General features: G+C 46.7%; 2 protein-coding genes across 4 annotated transcripts in view; one reads left to right on the top strand and one right to left on the bottom strand.

Moving 5' to 3' along the window:
• Nucleotides 1-309: 309 nt before the first annotated feature.
• On the bottom strand, nucleotides 310-2,498 carry SRARP (steroid receptor associated and regulated protein; the record flags this gene model as incomplete). Its single annotated transcript, XM_079945994.1, has 2 exons — nucleotides 310-1,106; nucleotides 2,405-2,498. 2 exons carry the CDS (start codon nucleotides 2,496-2,498, stop codon nucleotides 676-678), a joined length of 525 nt encoding a protein of 174 aa, XP_079802120.1. The 3' UTR covers nucleotides 310-675.
• A 6,223-nt stretch (nucleotides 2,499-8,721) lies between these two features.
• Nucleotides 8,722-20,108, top strand: part of ZBTB17 (zinc finger and BTB domain containing 17) — a 31,457-nt gene continuing 20,070 nt past the window's right edge. For all 3 annotated transcript variants that reach the window (XM_079913323.1, XM_079913324.1, XM_079913325.1), the window contains exons 1-2: nucleotides 8,722-9,107; nucleotides 11,256-11,342. The gene's annotated coding sequence lies outside the window, so the exon portion shown is untranslated. The remainder of the gene's footprint in view (nucleotides 9,108-11,255; nucleotides 11,343-20,108) is intronic.

Raw genomic sequence — 20,108 nt, 5'->3', positions numbered from 1 at the left:
TCCCTAGTGACCTACACACTTGCACGTGAGCTGACAGCAGGCAATGTGCTACCCCTGCCCATTGTGCTGGGAGGTTCTGACTCCTGCTCTGGGATGAGATGCCAACCAGGTGACCCTAGGGAGTATGGTTCGCAGTGCTGGCTCCTTCTCATCTTTTAGATCATACTTTGTTACCCACTCAGAGAGGCCTTTCCCAATCAGTGTATCAGAAAAGCTCTTTGCCCTATCATTTTCCATCCCAGCCCCCTGTTTCAGTTTCTACACAGCACTCATTACACTGTTCAAAATCATCTTTATTAGGTTGTTTAACCTTTCTTCCCCACCCCCAAGAGTACAAGCTCCAAGAAAGCTGTAGTATCTTCTTTAGCACTTTGCAGGGCCTGGCATGTGGGAGATGCTCCTTCAGAATTTGCTGTGTTAGTGAATGAGTCTCTTTCTATGTGGCGTTGCCTTATCTTGCTTCCGCTGAAAGGTGAACAAAGATGCAGAGGATGGAGAAGTAGGATACTCGTGGCTGTTTCAGATGTCCTTTAGGGATCTAATGCTCCTTCCCTGGCTCAGGCACAAAAGACTTCTGCTTGGCTGGGGAAGAGGGAGTGAACCCTGGGAACTGCATCTGCTGAGCTCTGGAGCGTGGGTTGCCAGCCCTCTCCTCCACTGGCCAGGCTCTTCCAGTTAATCAGCCTGCGCACAGACACAGGAGGAGAGGGCTTTGAGCGAGACGATGACCGTTCCCCAAGCTGAAGACCTCGAGGACACAGTCTTCGCAGGGCCCCCCTTGGCTTCAGGAGCCCCCTGGAGGCAGAGTGGGCTGGCTGGGGAGGAATCTGGGGCCGTAGTCTCTCTGCAGGGTGGCAGGGGTCCCCTGGTCTGGGCAAGGCCTCCCCCACCTAGGGGAGCCTCCTGATTTATATGGGGGGGCCGGTTTTCCCCACATAACAAGATGTAAGTCTTCATTGGAGGGATGACAGGTCCTAAGTTGGGACTAGGGACGCGGGGTGGCCCTGGGAGTGCTGCCAGGGAGATGTGTTTCCCACGAGTACAGTCGATAACGAAAGTTAAGTGAGCTTTGGGGATGGCCTTCTGATGGCGGGCCGGCTTTCCACCTAGAAGGAAGGAAAAGACCAAAGATCTGTGCTAGCACTGAAAGGGATATGGTTCCATTAATTCATGTGTTCATTCACTTGTTCATTCATTCAACAGGGATTTTTTTTAATTTTTATTTTATATTGGAGTGTAGTTGATTTACCATGTTGTGTTAGTTTCAGGTGTACAGCACAGTGATTCAGTCATACATATACACACATACATTCTTTTTCGGATTCTTTTCCCGTGTAGGTTATTACAGAATACTGAGTAGAGTTAACAGGGATTTAACTGCATGTTAGTTGACGCACAAAGATGGGAAGACAGCGGGGCCTAAGAGCGTGGATTTCAGCACTGGGGAGACCTGAGTTTAAACCTGGCTTCCCCCTATCAGCTCTCTGCCTTCCAGGAACATGGAGGCCACTGCATCAGAGCCTCTCAACCCCGCTGTGCCCACGAGCTGCCTGAGCATCTTGTGAACATGCAGATTCTGGTACAGCGAGCGGGTCTGGAGTGGAGCCTGAGAGTCTGCGTTTCTAACAAGCTCCCAGGGAATGCCGGTACTGCTGGTCCACGGGCCGCACTGTAGTGAGGAGTAAGAGGAGACCCCCGGCCGCCTTCTACAGGTGAGGAAACTCAGGCTCAGCTTGTACAGATGTTGGTGGTCCTCAGGGAACATCATGCTGTTCTTCCTTCCCCACCCATAATCTTGTCCATCGGTCCCCTCTGCCCTGGGGATCCCTGCTCTGTCCACCCCGCCAAACGGGGAGAAGCCAAGAACCAGTCAATCGATTTATCGGTGAAGCAAGGCCAGAGCAGGTCTCTCTGAACCCAAAGCCTGTGCTCTTAGAAAAGTAACATTTCAAGTTACCCACATAATAAACAAATCCATCCTCTTCACTACGTGCTCTTCACTACGGCACAGGCTTCAGAAGGAAGCTTCTGTGCTGGTAGGTTAGTTAACACAGGAAATACAGTCGATCCTTGAACAACACGGGCTTGAACTGCAGGTCCACTTATATGCAGATGTTTTTCAATAAATACCAATTACTACACAATCCGTAGTAGGCTGAATCTGTGGATGTGGAACCTCAGATACGAAGGGCTGATTGTAGTTATAGGCGGATTTTCTACTGCGTGGAGGGTCAGCGCCCTTAACCCCCAAGTTGTTCAAGGTTCAACTGTAACTGAAGCCCACCCATGGCTTGAGAATCCTGGTGGCCCCAGAGGGGAGGGTGTCTGCCCTCTGCTGCCAGCACCCCCCAGCCTGCCCAGCCCCCTCAGCTTCAGGGCTGAGGCACCCTCTGCCACCTCTTACCTGAGCTAGTCTCCAAGCCCGTCTCCAGGCCCCTGACTTTGGGGCAGGCTCTCAGGTCCCTGGGGTCTTCTGTTGGGACTGTTACTGATTCCATAGCGCCTGGCTTAGCACTGGCAGAGGGAGCCGTTGTCAGCAGCCTTTTCCAGGATGCAGCTCCCACCCGAGGACCAAACGTTTTATATTTACCAGCTCCGGATCCGCTGAGTGAATTCCACCACGAGCCACAGGAACTGGCTTGGAGCAGTTGGGGGATTGCTTTGATCAACGGGGTTATGTCAACAGGGTTGCTGTCGGGTCACTGGGAGGTAGGCCTTCTACCAAACAGATGCTGTTTCCTCCAACTCCAGCTGCTTCCTCACTTGAGACAAGCCTTGGAACCTTCTCATCCAGGCCTCAGTTTCCCAAACCTCAGTCATTCTCTGGCTGCATTCCCAGTTTTCAGTTGTTTTTAGTTTTGCTTCTTTTCTACCTAAGAACTATATGGAATACTGCTGACAATATGTCCATGTCTTAGTCGGTTCAAGCAGTGATAGACTAGGCGAGTTAAACCACAAACGTTTGTTTCTCACAGTTCTGGATGCTGGGAAGTCTGAGATCAAGGCGCCTATAGATTTTAGTGTTTGGTAAGGACCTGCCTACTGGTTCATAGATGGCTGTCTTTCTACTGTGTCTTCACCTCACAGAAAGTGCAAGAAAGCTCTCTGGGGTCCCTTTTACAAGGGCACTAACCCCATCATGAGGGCTCCACCTTACCTAGGGTCAGTATCCTGTTTTTCTCCATCCTGGATCCCTTCAGGTTGCACTGTTGGGGTGGCTGCATTGGCTGGTGGCCTGATGGCTGCAACATCCTTTGTTTACTGTTATGGCAGGTGACATTCTTTGTCCACAAGAGGAAACTTGGTATGGCTTCATTAAACAGAAACAGTAGTACTACTATAAATAAGTAACTATGTATGGTAGAAGATGGTACCCCAAAGATGTCCATGCCTTAATCCCCAGAACCTGTGAAAAATGTTACCTTACACAGCAAACGCATCTTTGCAGGTGTGATTAAGGGTATTTCAATTCTGACACCAGTTCTGATGTGTTTTGTTTTGTTTTGTTCCACATTACCAACCAATTAATTCATTTCTGACATTACCTACCTGGAGATAGCGTCACATCTCACAGGCTAAGAGTTCAGTCCTACAAGACTGCCTGTCACAGACATCAATCACAAGTCCTGGTTTGTCACCTGTGCTTCTGACCTACAGATGGGAGGGTCCCACAATGCACTCCTTGGATTCGATTAGTTTGCTAGAGCTGATCACAGAACTCAGAGAAACATTTTACTTACTAGATTACTAGTTTGTTATAAAAGAATATAACTGGGCTTCCCTGGTGGCGCAGTGGTTGAGAGTCCGCCTGCCGATGCAGGGGACGCGGGTTTGTGCCCCGGTCCGGGAAGATCCCACATGCCGCGGAGCGGCTGGGCCCGTGAGCCATGGCCGCTGAGCCTGTGCGTCCGGAGCCTGTGCTCTGCAACGGGAGAGGCCACAGCAGTGAGAGGCCCGCGTACCGCAAAAAAAAAAAAAAAAAAAGAATATAACTCAGGAAGAGATGCACAGGCGAGGTATGTGTGGAGGGCTAGGAGCTTCCACACTGTCTGAGAGCGCCACTTTTTCCCAGTCTCCACGTGTTCACCAACCCAGAAGCTCTCCAAACCCTGTTCTTTTGGGTTTTAATGGAGGTTCGTTACATAGGCACGACTGATCAAATCACTGGCCTTCGGTGGCCATCAGTCTCCATCCCCGCTCACATCACAGAGGTCAGTGGGTCGGTGGAACTGACAGTTCCAACCCTCTAATCACGTGGTTGGTTCTCCTGCCCACATTCTTAGGTGACACAGGGGCTTTCCAAAAGTCACCTCATTTACATAACAAAAGACACCCTTTTCACTCTTCTGACTTGGGAAATTTCAAGGCTGTTAGGAGCTCTGTGCCAGGAACCAGAAGACCAAATATATATTTATTTAAATATATATATTTATCAGAGGTGTGGACTTTGAGATAGGGATATTGATCTGGATTATCTGAGTGAGTTCAATCTAATCACACTAGTCCTTATAATTGGAGACCTTCTCCTGGCTGGGTTAGAAAGAGATGTCACAGGGACTTCCCTCGTGGCGCAGTGGTTAAGAATCTGCCTGCCAATGCAGGGGAACGGGTTCGGGCCCTGGTCCAGGAAGATCCCACATGCCGCGGAGCAACTAAGCCTGTGGGCCACAACTACTGAGCCTGTGCTCTAGAGCCCGTGCTCAACAAGAGAAGCCACCACAATGAGAAGCCCGCGCACCGCAACGAAGAGTAGCCCCCACTCGCCGCAACTAGAGAAGGCCCACACACAGCAACAGAGACCCAACGCAGCCAAAAACAAATATGTTCAATAAATTTAAAATAAAAAGAAAGGAAGGATAGGGACTTCTTTGGTGTCCAGTGGTTAAGACTCCGCATTCCCATTGCAGGGTGCACGGGTTCCATCCCTGGTCAGTGGGGAGAACTAAGATCCACATGCCTCACAGTGCAGCCAAAAAAAAAAGAAAGAGGGGCTTCCCTGGTGGTGCAGTGGTTGAGAATCTGCCTGCTAATGCAGGGGACACGGGTTCGAGCCCTGGTCTGGGAGGATCCCACATGCCGCGGAGCAACTAGTCCCGTGAGCCACAACTAGCGAGCCTGCGCATCTGGAGCCTGTGCTCCGCAACAAGAGAGGCCGCGATAGTGAGAGGCCTGCACACCGCAATGAAGAGTGGCCCCCGCTTGCCACAACTAGAGAAAGCCCTCGCACAGAAACAAAGACCCAACACAGCAAAAATAAATTAATTAATTAATAAACTCCTACCCCCAATATCTTAAAAAAAAAAAAGAAAGAAAGGAAGGATATCCTAAGTACACTTAGCAAAAGTTAACTGTTGAATCTGGGTAATAGGGGTATAGAAAATATTTCATTACTTTCACTACGCTTGTGTACTTTAACAAAGTTTTCAAAATGAAAAGGAATTTAAAAGTGTATGTCAAGGATGTGTGCCGAGGATGTCTGTGAAGAGTAAAGGAAACCATTACATGAAAAGTGAGCAGAGAAAAAAAAAAGTAGCATTTATAAATTAATACACTGTTATATAATTCATGATTTTTAAGCTGTTTATAATCAAAATGATAAACTAAATTGTATAAATAGACATTTGTCAGTTTATCTACAGTGCTTCAAGTTTACATCCACAAGCTGGCCAACCAGTTTAAAAAAATCTCCTTATTGGGAAAATGCAAGGTAGCCCATGTGTAAATAGTGACTGAGCTTTGGGAAGACTTTAGGGTAGGGGGTGGATGAGGTTTAGGCCGGAGACTTTGGAGATGGTGACGGGACCTGTGTCTCACTCTGGGGGCTAAGGGGAAGAGGGGGTTAGAGGGGGAGGAGCTCAGGGTGAGGGGGCCAGTTAGTAATACACTGGAGGAATGGCCCCTAGTGAGAAACCAGGAAAGTCAGTCCTTCACTCATTCAATCAACACACGTATACTTACTCCCATGTATACAACCACCCTGCCCAAATTTTTGCACTTCTTCCTTTCTATTACTCTAAAGAGTTTCCATCATCTCACCGTCATTTAATGAAGACCACTATGGGGTCCAGATTTTATTCAACCAACTGTGCTGTTAGAACCATTCTCAGCTGGAACATTAAAACACCCAAATCTCTGTAATGTGCATTTGTATCGAGACATTCTGCCAAGTCTAATGTAATCTCCCTTCCTCCTGGACCTAGCACCTTTAGAATCCAGTTACACCTATATTCCCCAGGTTTCAGCTCATTTATTAGTTAAGGTGCTCTCTCTCTCTCTTTCTTTCTCTTCCTCCTTCCCTCCCTCCTTCCTTCTTTTCCTTCCACCCCCCTTCCCTTCCCTTCCTTTCCTTCTTTCTTTCTTGTGTGTAAACCATCTCCATAGCCAGACTCTATGCTTGTTCCCTGGGGCATTTTGGAATTAGACTCTTTTTATAGATCTGGAGACAAATGAAGGATGGTGGAGTGGTCTCTGAAAGGAACCAGCATCTCCTTGCAAAATAACTTCCTACTATGAGGTTATTACATGCTCTCCAGGGAAAGCAGGACCAGCCCATTCCATGGGAGGAGGGACTGCTTCTGTGGCATGGGAGTTTCACTGAATTCTGGATTTGGGGAGTCAGGGGACTCAGTCATCTGCATCCACCCAAACATCCCCATTTCGATTCCTAAGTGTCCCTTGTTCCCAGTCAATGCATCTGGCCCGTTGCAGTTATACTGCAATTATATTACAACTTACATTGCAATTATATTGGAGTTTAGCAACTCACAGGATCAGCTCCGTCCAATTTTTGACTGCATAAACCCTGTGGCTACAAGAGATGAGAAAACATATTTAGAGTAATCAGGAGTGGGCCCTGGTTCTCTGGCTCTGTCTTGAGCTGAGAATTTAAACCCTAAATATTTCTTTTTTGAAACTCTTCAGTGTAATTATAAACAGCCAGTTCACCCCACAGTCCTTGTGGTCCTCACTCTCACCATAATGGTCAGTTGTAGCAACTGCTCCATCTACAGCCTTACCTTCATTAGGCACTTTCCTCTAGGCAACAATACTTATTGTGATGAATGGTAAGTTATGTAACTATTTTTTGCCTGCATGAAATAGACTAGATCTGCATCACCTTCAAACTTAATGCCCTGATTTCCATCTTTGAGCGTCAGTTTCCTGCAGAAATAGAAACCTTGCTGGACTTTCTCTTTAATTAAACTTTTTATTTTGAAATAATTGTAGGTTCACATGCAATTGTAAGAAACAATACAGAGCAATTCCATCCCCCTCTCCATCCTTTACCCAGTTTCCCCCAATGGTAACACCTTGCAAAACTGTAGTACAATATCACAGCCAGGATATTTATATTGACATAGTCAAGGTACAGAACATTTCCATCAATGCAAAGATCCCTTACCTTGTTTCTAAGCTTATTTTAACTAGAAATGGATTTAATACAGAGAATTAAATGTTTACAAACTTACTGGAGGGGCTGAAAAAATGGTCTCTAGACTGGGCTTTTATTAATGGCTCCCAGAATACCATTGAACTCACCAGTTAGGAGCTATTACTTCTGCCACAATCAGGAAGATGGGGAATTGAGAGGCCACCCCTGAGATTATTGCACTCAAGAACGTATCACCACAGCAAGGGTCCATGGATCTAAATTTGGGACTAGAAGCTGGTTCCCAGGCACTAGAATGCTGAGTTAGGCTGGCAACATCTCACAGATGCTTCTGAACACTCATGAAGCTGGAGACTGGCCACAATGCACTGCTGCAACCCCCCACATTTGCATGACCTTTCTTGTCAGCAAAAATCAGCTAACATCAGCAGGCCAATGGCTACTCCCTCTCTTCCACCCTGCAAATCTTACCTACTGGCAGAACCATCTGTATCTGGGATTCTAACTGCTACTGAGTCTGGGAAATAAAATTTTAACTTTTTAAATTCTGGAAGGAATGGATGCCGAGTCTCAATTGACTACATCCAACACAGATGACTCAGAAGTAGATTTGCATGCTTAGTATTGGGAAGACAGGAGAGTTCCTATCAGATTTGCTATCATTTTCCTGTAAATGAAAGGGTGAAGTCAACTGCTGCTGAGTTTTTTAGTTTCTCTAGTTATTGTGAAGAGAGGAGCAGTCAATTGGCCAGACTGACATTTGCTGAAGTCCCTCTTAAGGCTGGCAGTCATGGATTTGTAGGGAACAGTCTGTCCCACTGGGTACTTTCTCCAATTGTGTTTGGCTGTTTAGGTGTCAGCAAAGGGAAAAGGAGCAGTTGGATTCACCCAGGGCTGAAATTTTTACCAAATCCATGTGACAAAAAGACAAAGAGCAAAGGAGTTTTGGATTGTGACAAGAGTGTTTTTAAAATTATGGATCATGAAAAATAAATAGGGTCGGAAGTGAAGAAAGGAGAAAGCCGAGGAACTGTTTGGAAGTAGAAAAGTCAATGGCCTGAAGGTGCTGAAAAGTTGGAAAGAGGCCACAGAGTGGCTGGTCACGTCTGCAGGCAGACTTTTGTTTCCAGGCACCCTCATTCACATCCAGGCTAATCCTGGATCTCCTCTAAACAGGGAAGCGGGCAGTGGTTGGCTCAGAAAGTAGAAAAACATAATCGTGGTTCTGCAGCTTTGATGCCACAACTAGGTTCACATCTCTGCTTCATCACTTGCAAGATGCGTGACAGCTGGCAATTCATTAACCCTGAGACTCCGTTTTCCCTTCTTCAAAAGGGAAACAAAAACATCGTATGTTGGTGCGAGGACTTGAGATAATGCACATAAAGCGCTTAACACAGTGCCTGGCACACAGTAAGCTCTGAACACGTAGGAGCTGTTATTGTGATATTTGGAATAGAAAACCAAGAAACGGTTACAAGGCGAACAATTCTAAGTGTAGAAGTAACTGTTATTACAGTAGGCGCATGCGCCTGTCCACGAGCTACGGCTAGGGCGAACGCTGCGCATGCGCCGGAAGTTGCAGACGGGAAGCCAGCGAGGTCGGTTCCGCCCGACTCCAACATGGCGGCGCCCTTTGTCTGCTCTGAAGTGCTGTCCCCGGCCTCCTCGCTGCCGTGATGCACCTCCCTCTGCGGTGGGGTCCAGGACATGGCAGGTGAGGGTCAGCAAGCATCCGGGGCCGGAGGAGTCCCAGGAGTTGGGCGGAGGCGGCGCAGGATGGGGCGCGGCGGGACGCAGGGGACGGTTGTGTGGGGGAGGGGAGGGAAGTGGACTGAGAAGGGAACCCGGACTGAGGGGACCCCACAGGACAAGAGGGTGCGGGGCAAATGGGTGGGGGGCGCCGCCCGGCGAGCGGGCGGGGAGTGGGCGGGCGGACCGGACCCGCCGTCCCGGCGAGGGAGCGCGAGTCGCCTCCGGGCTGGGTGACACCCCAGCTGGTAGCATCTCCGCCCCCGCCGCCCGGCTGTCACCGCCCCTTGACCCCGCGCGCCGCAGCTGGTGGGCGTTCTGAGGCCGCGAGGTGGCGGGGTGCAGGCGTAGTTCTCTTTGGCCGGCGGGGCCCGACGGCACAAGCCTGTCAGGGCCTAGGAGGAGCTTGACGTGTAGGAGGCCGACACTGCCCCTGTATAAGATTATTTCATTCATTCGTTGGTTCCACAGACAGTGGTTCAGCTCTTGATAGGTTCTGGGGATAGAGAGAGTGATCCGGACTGGCATAGTGGTTAAAAAGTTTAAACTGTGGAGCCTGGCAGCCAGGTTTGAATCCCGACTCTGTGCTTGCCAACTGTGTCCTTCGTTAGTCTCTCGCTCCCTGTCACGGTTTCCTCATCCTTAAAGCAGAGTTGAGAATAAAATCTGCTTCCTAAGATGGTTATAAAGATTAAATGAGGTAATAGGTGTAAAGTACTGAGAATGCTTCCTGGCACAAAGTAAACGCTGTATGTGTTTGTTGCTGTTATCTTTCGTATCCACATCACCACCCAGAGCTCAGAGATTCATGTGGGAGACATACAGATACATAGGCAATTCTGATATGATGGAAGAAAAGCAGAAAAGTTCGTGCTCTGGAAACACTGAGTAGAGGCACCTCACTCAGTCTAGGCGAATCCAGGGAGGCTTCTGTTCCCCAGGAAACTGAGACCTGAAGGATGCTTGGGGAGCACGGGCAGGAAAGAGGGAGAGTATTCTCAGTTGAAGATAGAGTTTGTGAGAAAGCTGGGAAGCCAGTGTAATAATTAAATGAAGTTCTCTGCCTAGAGACAGAGATTAGAGGTAAGACTAAAGAGGCAGTCTGGTCTGGTCCTAGGGGGCCCTCCCCACTTTTCTTTTTTTTTTTGGCCAGCATGCGGGATCCTTAGTTCCCTGACCAGGGATCGAACCCATGCCCCCTGCAGTGGAGGCAGTAGAAGCCGGAGTCTTAACCACTGGACCACCAGGGAAGTCCCCTAGAGGGCCTTTTAAACTTAGCTGTGGACTTGAAATTTTAGGTTAATGGGACTTCATTTAAAAGTCAGATTTGTGGGCTAGAAAGATCACTCTAGTTAAAGAACGTATTAAAGGGAGTGGGCCCGGAGGCCAATTAAGAGGTTACTAGAACTATCAGGTGAGAAACGAGGGTGGACTTGAGTTAGATTAGAGGCAGAAGGGTGGGGAGAGATGTTTTGGAGGTAGACTTGGCCAAAGTTGGTGATTACTTAGATGAGGGGTTTAGAGGCAGGGAGGAGTCAGGTTGACTCCACATGTTTGGCTGGTGGCTGGTGGTGCGGCTCAGTGGGATAGGGGGCAGGATGGGGGGCAGGTCTGAGGAGGGAAGATAAATTTCGTTTTGAACATGTTGAAAGTAGGTGCCTGTAAAACGTCCAAGTGGAGCTGTCCAGTGGTGATCTAGCATCCAGCGAAGGTCACTAAAGTTGTGGGCAGGGATGTGTCACCTGGGTGAGGGTCTGGAATGAGAAGCACGGTGTCCGGGACATCCCGGAGGAATGCTAACGCTGTAATGATACTTGGACACAGCCTCATTGCTTTTGCTTGTCGACCTCGTGTTATGTCTTTCGGTCAGCAGGCGTTCCTGAGCGTAGGGAATGGCACTGGCTTTATTGATCTTTGTGTCTCAGATGTCCAGCACAGGGGCTGGCGTGCAGCAGGCCAGTAACAATCCAATTTAACGCTTACTGAACACTTTGTGCCAGGCTCTGTGCTCAGTGCTCAGCATTTGCCTGTGTTTGGTGGATGAAAGGGCAGCTCTTAGGGAGCAGGTACCCTGCAGTTTCTCATCAGTTTTTCCACTTGGTCTTCGATTCAGGTAATGAGCTGGAGGAGGAGCGCCAAGCTGGAGTTGCCCCAGACAAACTGTCAGAACAGAGTAGCCTGGGCTACTTGGAAATCTGAGGTATGTCTGTAATACTCAAAGATGAAACAAACCAGGAGGTCAGTTTGTTTGTCCTTCTTCTCTAGGCTCAATGTGATTCAAATCACCCTTTCAAGATAGCTTTTTCTTTAAAATTATACAGTAATGACAAAATCCTAGTTAGTTTGGTTGGGAGAATGTTGGTAACATTATTGTCGTTTTACTAACAAAGATCATGCTAGGTTAATCCCTGGGCAATATTCACACCTTGTTTTAAGTAAGTACAAACCAAAATGCTCCAAAATACGGTGGCTGAAAGGAAATAGAAATTTATTCCTCGCTCCTTCACAGCCTGGAAGTAGGCAGTCAGAGCTGGTCAGGGCAGCTCACTCTGTTCCATGAAGTTATCCAGACACAGGGTTTCATTGATCATGTGGCTCTCCTTGCTCAAACCCAGTCTTCCATCTCATGGACTAAGCTGGCTGCTCTAGCTCCTGCCATCACGGATGCACTCTGTCTGGCAGAGAGGGAAAGACAGAGTGGGGAGCACACGCTCATTCCTTTTAAGGTTCTAATGTTTAGAGATACATATTTTTGTACAGTGTGTCCCCAAACACAAGCATCTGGTGTACAACCAAAGGAGGAATCACGACTATTCCAGTGCTAGAGAGAAAGCTGGCTGACGGAACCTGCTGTGTCCCCAGTGTGACTAGATTGCTGGCTTTGGGGGTTGGGCCCAGCCCAAGGGAAGTCCACTGCACTGGTGAAAGAGGGTGGGGTGTGTTTCCCAGGCCTCTGGGTCTCCAAGGCAGGCTCCCCTGGCTTTGGGTAGTTTGTGTTGCTTGGGCCCAGGGAGTCCAGGCTTGTTTACTCATTCAGTGTTTTCTGTGCCTGACGTGTCAGACACTGCGCTGGGGGCTCGGGATGTGAAGATAAGTGAGACTGGATCCTGGGAGCAAGGAGCTCTTAGCCACATGGGTGATCACAGTACAACGCAAGGAACACCACAGATACCTGTTCAAAAGTGTGTGGTGTACAGAAGGAGGATGACTGACGTTGGAAGGCTGTACTGAGGTGGTGAAGATTCAGAGTACATAACATGTTTTGGATTGATAACTATAAAGGTCCCCTCAGATAGAGGCGGCAAGGACTCTGGAGTTGGGTGTGAATCCCTGCTTCCCTGGTTAGTGGCTCTCTGTCCTGAGGGTCAGTTACTTCATTCCTCTTCCTCAGTTTCCTCATCTGTAAAATAGGGATAACAATGTTTACTTCAGAGAACTGTTTTGAGAATTATGTGAGGTCAAGCAAGTAATTCACAGGATCTGCTGTGAACATGTCAGTTCCCTCCTGCTGCAAGGTGTGGGGTGGTTCGAAGCCAGAGAGACACGTTAGGATTGCGGTTGAAGAACACCCAGACCGATAGGGAAGCCAGGTTGCGGTCTGTCCCTCTCGAGGCAGGAATTATCCAGGTTGTACTCAGAGGATCAAGGACTGCCCTGTGCACTCCCTGTTTTTCTCAGGAGTTCCACCAATGTTCTAATTAAAGTTGTCAACCTGGATTCTCAGAGACCATATTCTGAAAGCTCTGGTGAGGGGTCCTTTGGGAAGGAAAGGATTCCCTCTGCCTGGTTAACTCCTTCAAGCTCAAGTGCTTCTGGGAAACCTTCTCCCAGCCCTACTCACCCCTGCACCCCCGCCCCAGCTGAGTTTGGAGCCCCTCCTCTGTGATTTCTTAGCATCCTGCAATGACCTTGCAGTACTTTTTTTTTTTTTTTTTTGGCTGTGTTGGGTCTTTGTTGCTGTGTGCGGCCTCTCTCTAGTTGCCGCAAGTGGGGGCTACCCTTCGTTGTGGTGCGTGGGCTTCTCATTGCGGTGGCTTCTCTTGTTGTGGAGCACGGGCTCTAGACACGCGACTTCAGTAGTTGTGGCGCGTGGGCTCAGTAGCTGTGGCTCGCGGGCTCTAGAGCGCAGCCTCAGTAGTTGTGGCGCACGGGGTTAGTTGCTCCGCAGCATGTGGGATCTTCTTGGACCAGGGCTCGAACCCATCTCCCCTGAATTGGCAGGCGGATTCTTAACCACTGCACCACCAGGGAAGCCCCTCGGAGTACATTCTTACCTCCTATGATGATCATAGGTTTTCTTGCCTGTCTCCCTGTGAGACCACCAGCAGCTCGTGGGCAGAGACAGGGTCTTATTTCTCCTGGTATTCCCACTGTGTAGGTCATTTCCTGGCACGCAGTTGGTGCTCAGTAAACATTGTTGGATGACTGGATGATCGGCCAGTGGGGCTGGAGAGACCTCCAGTGTGATGAGGGTTTGGCATACTATTAATGAAGAGAGGACAACCCAATGGTTTATTTGGTGTTTGGGTGTAATATGGGATGTGGACATGGTAAACTATGACCTAAACTATGAGAGTCTAGGTCAGAGATAGTTTCTCTGTCTTTCTTTTTCCAGTAGAGCAGGGTTTCTCAGCGTCGACATTATTGCCATTTGGGGCTTAGTGAGTCTTTGTCTTGGGGGCCGTCCTGTGCACAGGATGCAAGTAGCATCTCTGGCCTCTGTCCACAGATGCCAGTAGCCCCCACCTGCCTCCAAGTATGGCAGCTGACAATGTCTCCAGAGGAGGCTGTACGTCTCCTGGGGCAAAATTGCCCCCAGCTAAGAACCCCTGAGGTACAGGGTGCTGGTTAGAAGCATGAACTTCTAAGCCAAGCATACCTGAGCTGGTCCTTATACTTACTAGCTGTGTGCCTTTGGGCAAAGTACTTGACCTCTCTTAAGCCTCCACTTCCTCGGGTGTGAAGTGGAGATAATGATGACCTCACACTAACTTTATTGGGTGGAATTATTAATGAGGTAATGCATGTAAAATGCTTAGTCAAGTCCTTGACTCCGTAATTGGTAACCAGCATTATTATGTGTTAGGAGAGGATGACCCTGTGAGGGTCAAGAAAGAAAGTGTGCAGAGTTGAGGAAGAAAAAAATGTTTAGGACAGGAATACATGCATGAGGTCCCAAAATCAGAAGGTTCTAACAAAAGTACTGGGGAAAGTAAGTCACCCTCCCACGCCTGACCCGGTTCCCCTCGCAGATAACTATTAACAGCGTTTGTGTGTCGTGCCCGGGCTCTTCTGTGCATATATATGTCTGTATGTATATATAAGGAAGACCATTTTTAAGTGCCAAATGGCTTGATTTCGTTGCACATATACTGAACCTTCCATTTAGAACGCTGAAAGGGCAGCCTCTGTGGGCAGAGCTTCAGTTTTAACAGTTTGCCACAGAAGAGAGCAGGTGGCCCACTCTCTACCGTCCTGGAATTCCCCCAAGATGGCGCCGCGTGGGTGGCACGGAGGTACTCAGACATGGTGTCTGTCAGGGTAACAGACACCACAAAAGGGAGGGACCCCAACCTTAGAGGAAATGAAAAACTCCCAGTACCTTTTGTGCACAAAGCATATTGTCCTGGAGACCATAATCTACCTCTTTTGCTGGCCACATTTTTAAATGATTGAAATCATAGAGGTCACAAAGAGTAGGCATTTTAGCACCGAGTGCTTTCAGCATTTGCTGCAGATGTGTGTGTTGAGTGTCAGCATAGGTGCCTGGCACTCTCGGAGGTCCTCATGGGTGTCAGTAGCTCAACAGTCCAAGGACCAATTAAGGTTGACCTCAATAATGTAGTCACAGATATGTACAGAAAACCAGAGCATGGGCTCTTCCATTCAAACCTGCTTGTTATGAATTGGAGAGATCAGCCTTGAGCTTCAAAGGAAGGAAGCAAAGGGCATGGTTAGAATTGAGAGTTGTTCACTCATGTCTAAACCGCAGAATGCAGAGCCTCAGAGGTGGCAATTCCAGCCGAGAGTAGGGACCTAGCCCGAAGGGAGGCTTGGTGGGTTCATTGTTACATCAAAAACATGCTCAGCTTCTGGTCTTAAAAGGTCTGGCAGCAGAACCTGTTCTCCTCACCCCACCCGCACTACTTCCTGTACTGGCCGATTAATCTAAGCAGTAATTTTCCTGTCCTGAATGGAAGGCTCCAGGGTTCAGTGGGAAGTTGTATCTCTCCAGCTTCGGCTTCGGAGCCAGGGTGGTGAAGCACTTCTCATTACTATAGTCTCAGGGCTGGGTGGGCCCCTGTCAGGGACTTTCCTGGTTTAGTGTAACTCAGTCAGCTGCCCAAGTTAATGCTTCAAATCATTGCTTAAAGTCAGAAGGAACATAGTTTAATTTTGTAAATTGTCTTTTTAAATATTGAGTAGATACAAAAGAATTCTGTACCGTATAAAGGAAAAGGATACAAGGAACACCCATGTACCCATCACCCAGTTTACAAAAAAGAATGTTACCATTACCTTTGGAGTGCCCCTCCCTGATCCTGTCCCATTCCCACCCCCCCCCAATCACTGAATTTGGCTTTTATCATTCTCTTGCTTCTCTATTTTTTACTTTTTTTTTTTTTTTTTGGCTGTGCCAAGCCTGCTTGTGGGATTTTAGTTCCCTGACCAGGGATTGAACCTGGGCCACAGCCGTGAAAGTTCTGCATCCTAACCACTGGACCGCCAGGGAATTCCCACCTCTAGCTTTTCTTTATAGTTTTACCGCATGTGTTTGTATTGCTAAGCAATGTATTGTTTAATTTTGCATGTTTTTGAACTAAATAAATCATTTTGTTATTTTTCAGTGATCTAAATTTTTTCCTTAACATATGTTCTTGAGATTAAGCCATGTTACATATAGGTGTATTTCATTTTCACTGATGAATTATGTTCCATTGTATGAGAACATATCCATTCTGTTATTGATGGACATTTGACTTGTTTCCAGTATTTTGCTGAGACAGACAGTGATGCTGTGACCATTCCTGGGACACATGTGTACAGCCTCTCAGGGTACATCCCTGGGAGGAGGACTGGATCACAGGGTGCGTGCATCTTCAATTTGACCAAATAACACCAAATAGTTTCCAAAGTGGTTTCCGCAATTTACGCTTCAACTGACAATTCTGTTTGCTTCACATCCTCCAAACAATGATATTATCACATTAAAAAATTTTTACTAACCTGTTGGAAGGTCAGTGATACCTTATATGGTTTTTTCTTTTTTAATAAATTTATTTTGTTTATTTATTTTTGGCTGCATTGGGTCTTCGTTGCTGCACACGGGCTTTCTCTAGTTGCGGTGAGCGGAGGCTAGTCTTCCTCGTGGTGTGTGGGCTTCTCATTGCGGTGGCTTCTCTTGTTGCGGAGCACGGGCTCTAGGCGCCCGGGCTTCAGTAGTTGTGGTGCACAGGCTTAGTTGCTCCGCGGCATGTGGGATCTTCCCAGACCAGGGATCGAACCTGTGTCCCCTGCGTTGGCAGGTGGATTCTTAACCACTGCTCCATGAGGGAAGCCCCCTCGTGGTTTTGATTTGCATTTTCATGATTATTAGTGTGTTGAGCATCTTTTCATGCATTAATGGATCATTCAGGTTTCAGCTTCTCTGAAACAACTGCTTAAATCTTTTGCTTATTTTTTTATTGAATTGTTTGTCTTTTTATTTATATGTAGACTTTTCTTCTTGTTTTTTGTTTTGATACTAATCCTTTGTCAGTTAGTTGTGTTGTAATTATCCACTTCCAGTTTGTGGCTTGTCTTGTCACTCTAGCTTTTTTTTTTTTAATGAAAAGAAATTCTTTTTTTTTACATTAATTATTTATTTGGCTGCGTTGGGTCTTTGTTGTGTTGTGTGGGCTTCTCATTGTGGTGGCTTCTCTTGTTGTGGAGCTCAGGCTCTAGGCGCGCGGGCTTCAGTAGTTGTGGCACGCAGGCTCAGTAGTTGTGGCTCACGGGCTTAGCTGCTCTGCGGCATGTGGGATCCTCCTGGACCGGGGCACGAACCTGTGTCCCCTGTATTGGCAGGCAGATTCTTAACCACTGCACCACCAGAGAAGTCCCCAATGAACAGAAATTCTTAATTTTAATGTCATTTATCAATTTTTTAATAGCACTTTTTGTTTCTTTTTAAGAAGTTCCTACTTCAAGTTTATAAAGGTATTCCCCCATATATTGTCTTCCAAACATTTTATGATTTTGCCTTTTACATTAAGTTCTTTAGTCTGTTTATAATTATTTTTGTGTATGGTGTGAGATAAGGAGCTAATTTCTGTTTCCTTTTTTTTTAAATAAGCACATCAGATTGTCCCAGTACTATTTATTGAAAGAATATATCCCTTTCTTGTGGGTCTTTAATGTCACCAGTAACCATTATCATACATCAGGTGTCCACAAATATATGGGTCTATTTCTGGCCTCTTTACCGTCTATTCTCTATCTGTGTACCAGTATCACACTCCAAGTTTTCATATAATAATTCTTGGTATCTGGTTAGGCTTTGGCCCTTTGCTTTTCCATCTTCATTTTAGATTGTGCTTATCAAATTCATAAAAATTGTTGGAGTCTTTTATTAGAATTGCTTTGAATTTTATTAGAATTGAATTTATTACATATCAATTTGGGTAGAGTTGACATTTTTATGATATTGATCTTCTGATCCACGAATATGATATATCTCTCAATTTACATAACTTAGCAAATTCTAACTTTAGTCAGTGTCTTTACACTTTACTCTCAAGCAGTTAGGACCTTAATTCACTTTAATTCCTAACACTCCCTCCTCAACTTTTATTCTATAGGTGTGTGTGTTCTTTTTCAATTTTAGAAGATGTCATTTGTTCAGTATTTGTTTAGATTTACTTATTTCTTACTACTTTAGTTGGTTCTCACTCCTTCTTGCATTTAATACTTTCATTCTGGGATCACTTTTTAGCTACCTGAAGTGTACCTTTTATAATGTGTGAATTTGGGCTGTAGTCCATTTGGGGGCCATCTAACGGTTACAGATTCTCCCAGGGAGAATTTTATACCCTTCCATTTGGTGCCAAGATTTCATATAGGCTTTTTCTGTGCCATCTTCTTTCCACTAAGATGTAACCCTTTGGGGCCAGCTTTATTCTGGAGGGCCCTCCCGAGAGACCTCCCTTCTTGGCGGCAGGGGGAGAACTCGAGCTCGCTCAGTTCTGCAAATGCCCTCGCTGCCCACCCTTATAGCTCCACTTGCTCTCTGGATTCCAGCCTTTGCTTAAGTTTGTTTCATCTGTCAGTATTCCTTACTGACTTGCCAGTTCTTCGATGCATTTTAAAAGACGTCAAACAATTTTTCTTCAGTGTTTGTAGCCGTTTGTAATGCGGGCCAGCCAGCGCACCTGGTGTGCCATGCTTCCAGAAATTAAGATGCTTCAGAGTTGCAATTTTGTGTTTCATTTGGCAGCAACAAACTCTGCAGGTTAGAACTAAGACTTAGTAATGTTCACTTCTGACTGTTTTTTATAACATGTTTTGTGACACTGATTAGTATAAGGAAAGGGAGTTGGTAAGTGCCAATTAATGACAGAGAATTTGCCCTTTTGGGACAGACTAAGGACCTGGTGAACCCAGAATTCCGTATCTGTCCACAGAAGTTTTGTCCTTGTTTAAAGTGAAAAGAGGACAGCTTGTAGAGTGTGGTGGACTTTGGCCTTGAATCTGGGCATGTCGTTGAGACCTGGGTCGGATGACATCTCCTCTAAGCCTCATTTTGCTCATCTGCACAATGGGGGTGATCATATTAATACCCTCCCAGAGGACTGTTGTGGGTATGGATGAGGTAGCATGTATATAGGAAACACTTTACAGGCAGGTTGCCACAGCAGCTACTCCAGTTACTCCCTTAGTGGCCCCTGTTAGACATGTGCTCTCCACCGGTCGCTGCCCTTGGGAAACAGCGAGCCTACTATTTCTCTTGGCAGTAACCTCCCCTCAAGCATTTAGCATGGTGGGACTTATTATTAGCAAGACTGTGTTTTCTCTAGATGCAGTCCCACAGTCCCACCCACAGTCCTTTACCAGGACTCACGATTTCCTTACTGCTGGGTAATACCCCATCAGGCTGGGAAATTGTAGCCTCTGCATGGGACTGTCTGATCAGTTACTTACATCCAAGCATTAATTTGTACCTAACCAGTGAATGTATTTAGAACTTACATCGGTAGTGACAGGTCTGACCCAGTGTACCACCTTCTGCTTTTGCTCGCTGGGGACATACACTGACCTACAGTGGAAACTCAGTCTCTTCAGTCTTCGCCAGTTTGAAACTGGAAGTGGTAACTTGTACTTATTCATATTCGATTATTAGTGAGGTTGAACGTCTTTTTTCTGTATCGAGTATATTGACCACTCATATTTCTTCTTTTGGGAATTGCCTGTTCATTTCTCTGACTCATTTTTCTGTTGGGAGATTTTTTCTTGTTGTTTAATTTTAATAACAGCTTTATTGAGACAGTCACACACCATACAATTCACCTATTTTAAGTGTACAATTCAATGGCTTTTAGTTTATTGACAGAGTTGTGCAGCCGTCACCACCAGAACATTTTCATCGTCCCCAGAAGGAGCCCACAGCCCATTAGCAGTCACTCCCCATTTACCTCTATCTCCCCCAGACCTAGGCAACCACTTTCTATCATTATGGATTTGCCTGTTCTGGGCATTTCATATAAGTGGAATCACGCAACTTGTAGCCTTTTGTGGCTGGCTTCTTTCACGTAGCACAATATTTTCAAGGTTCGTTCAGGTTGTAGCACATATCAGTACTTTTCTTATTGTCAAATAATACTCTATTGTATGGATATACCACGTTTTATTTATCCATTCATTAGTTAATAGACATTTGGGCTGTTTTGACCTTTTGACTATTATGAGTAACGCTGCTGTGAACACTTGT

This window comes from Stenella coeruleoalba, assembly GCF_951394435.1.
Source record: "Stenella coeruleoalba genome assembly, chromosome: 1".
Lineage (NCBI taxonomy): Eukaryota > Metazoa > Chordata > Mammalia > Artiodactyla > Delphinidae > Stenella > Stenella coeruleoalba.
Note: the sequence above shows the minus strand (reverse complement) of the source record. Positions and strands in the feature narration are given on the sequence as shown.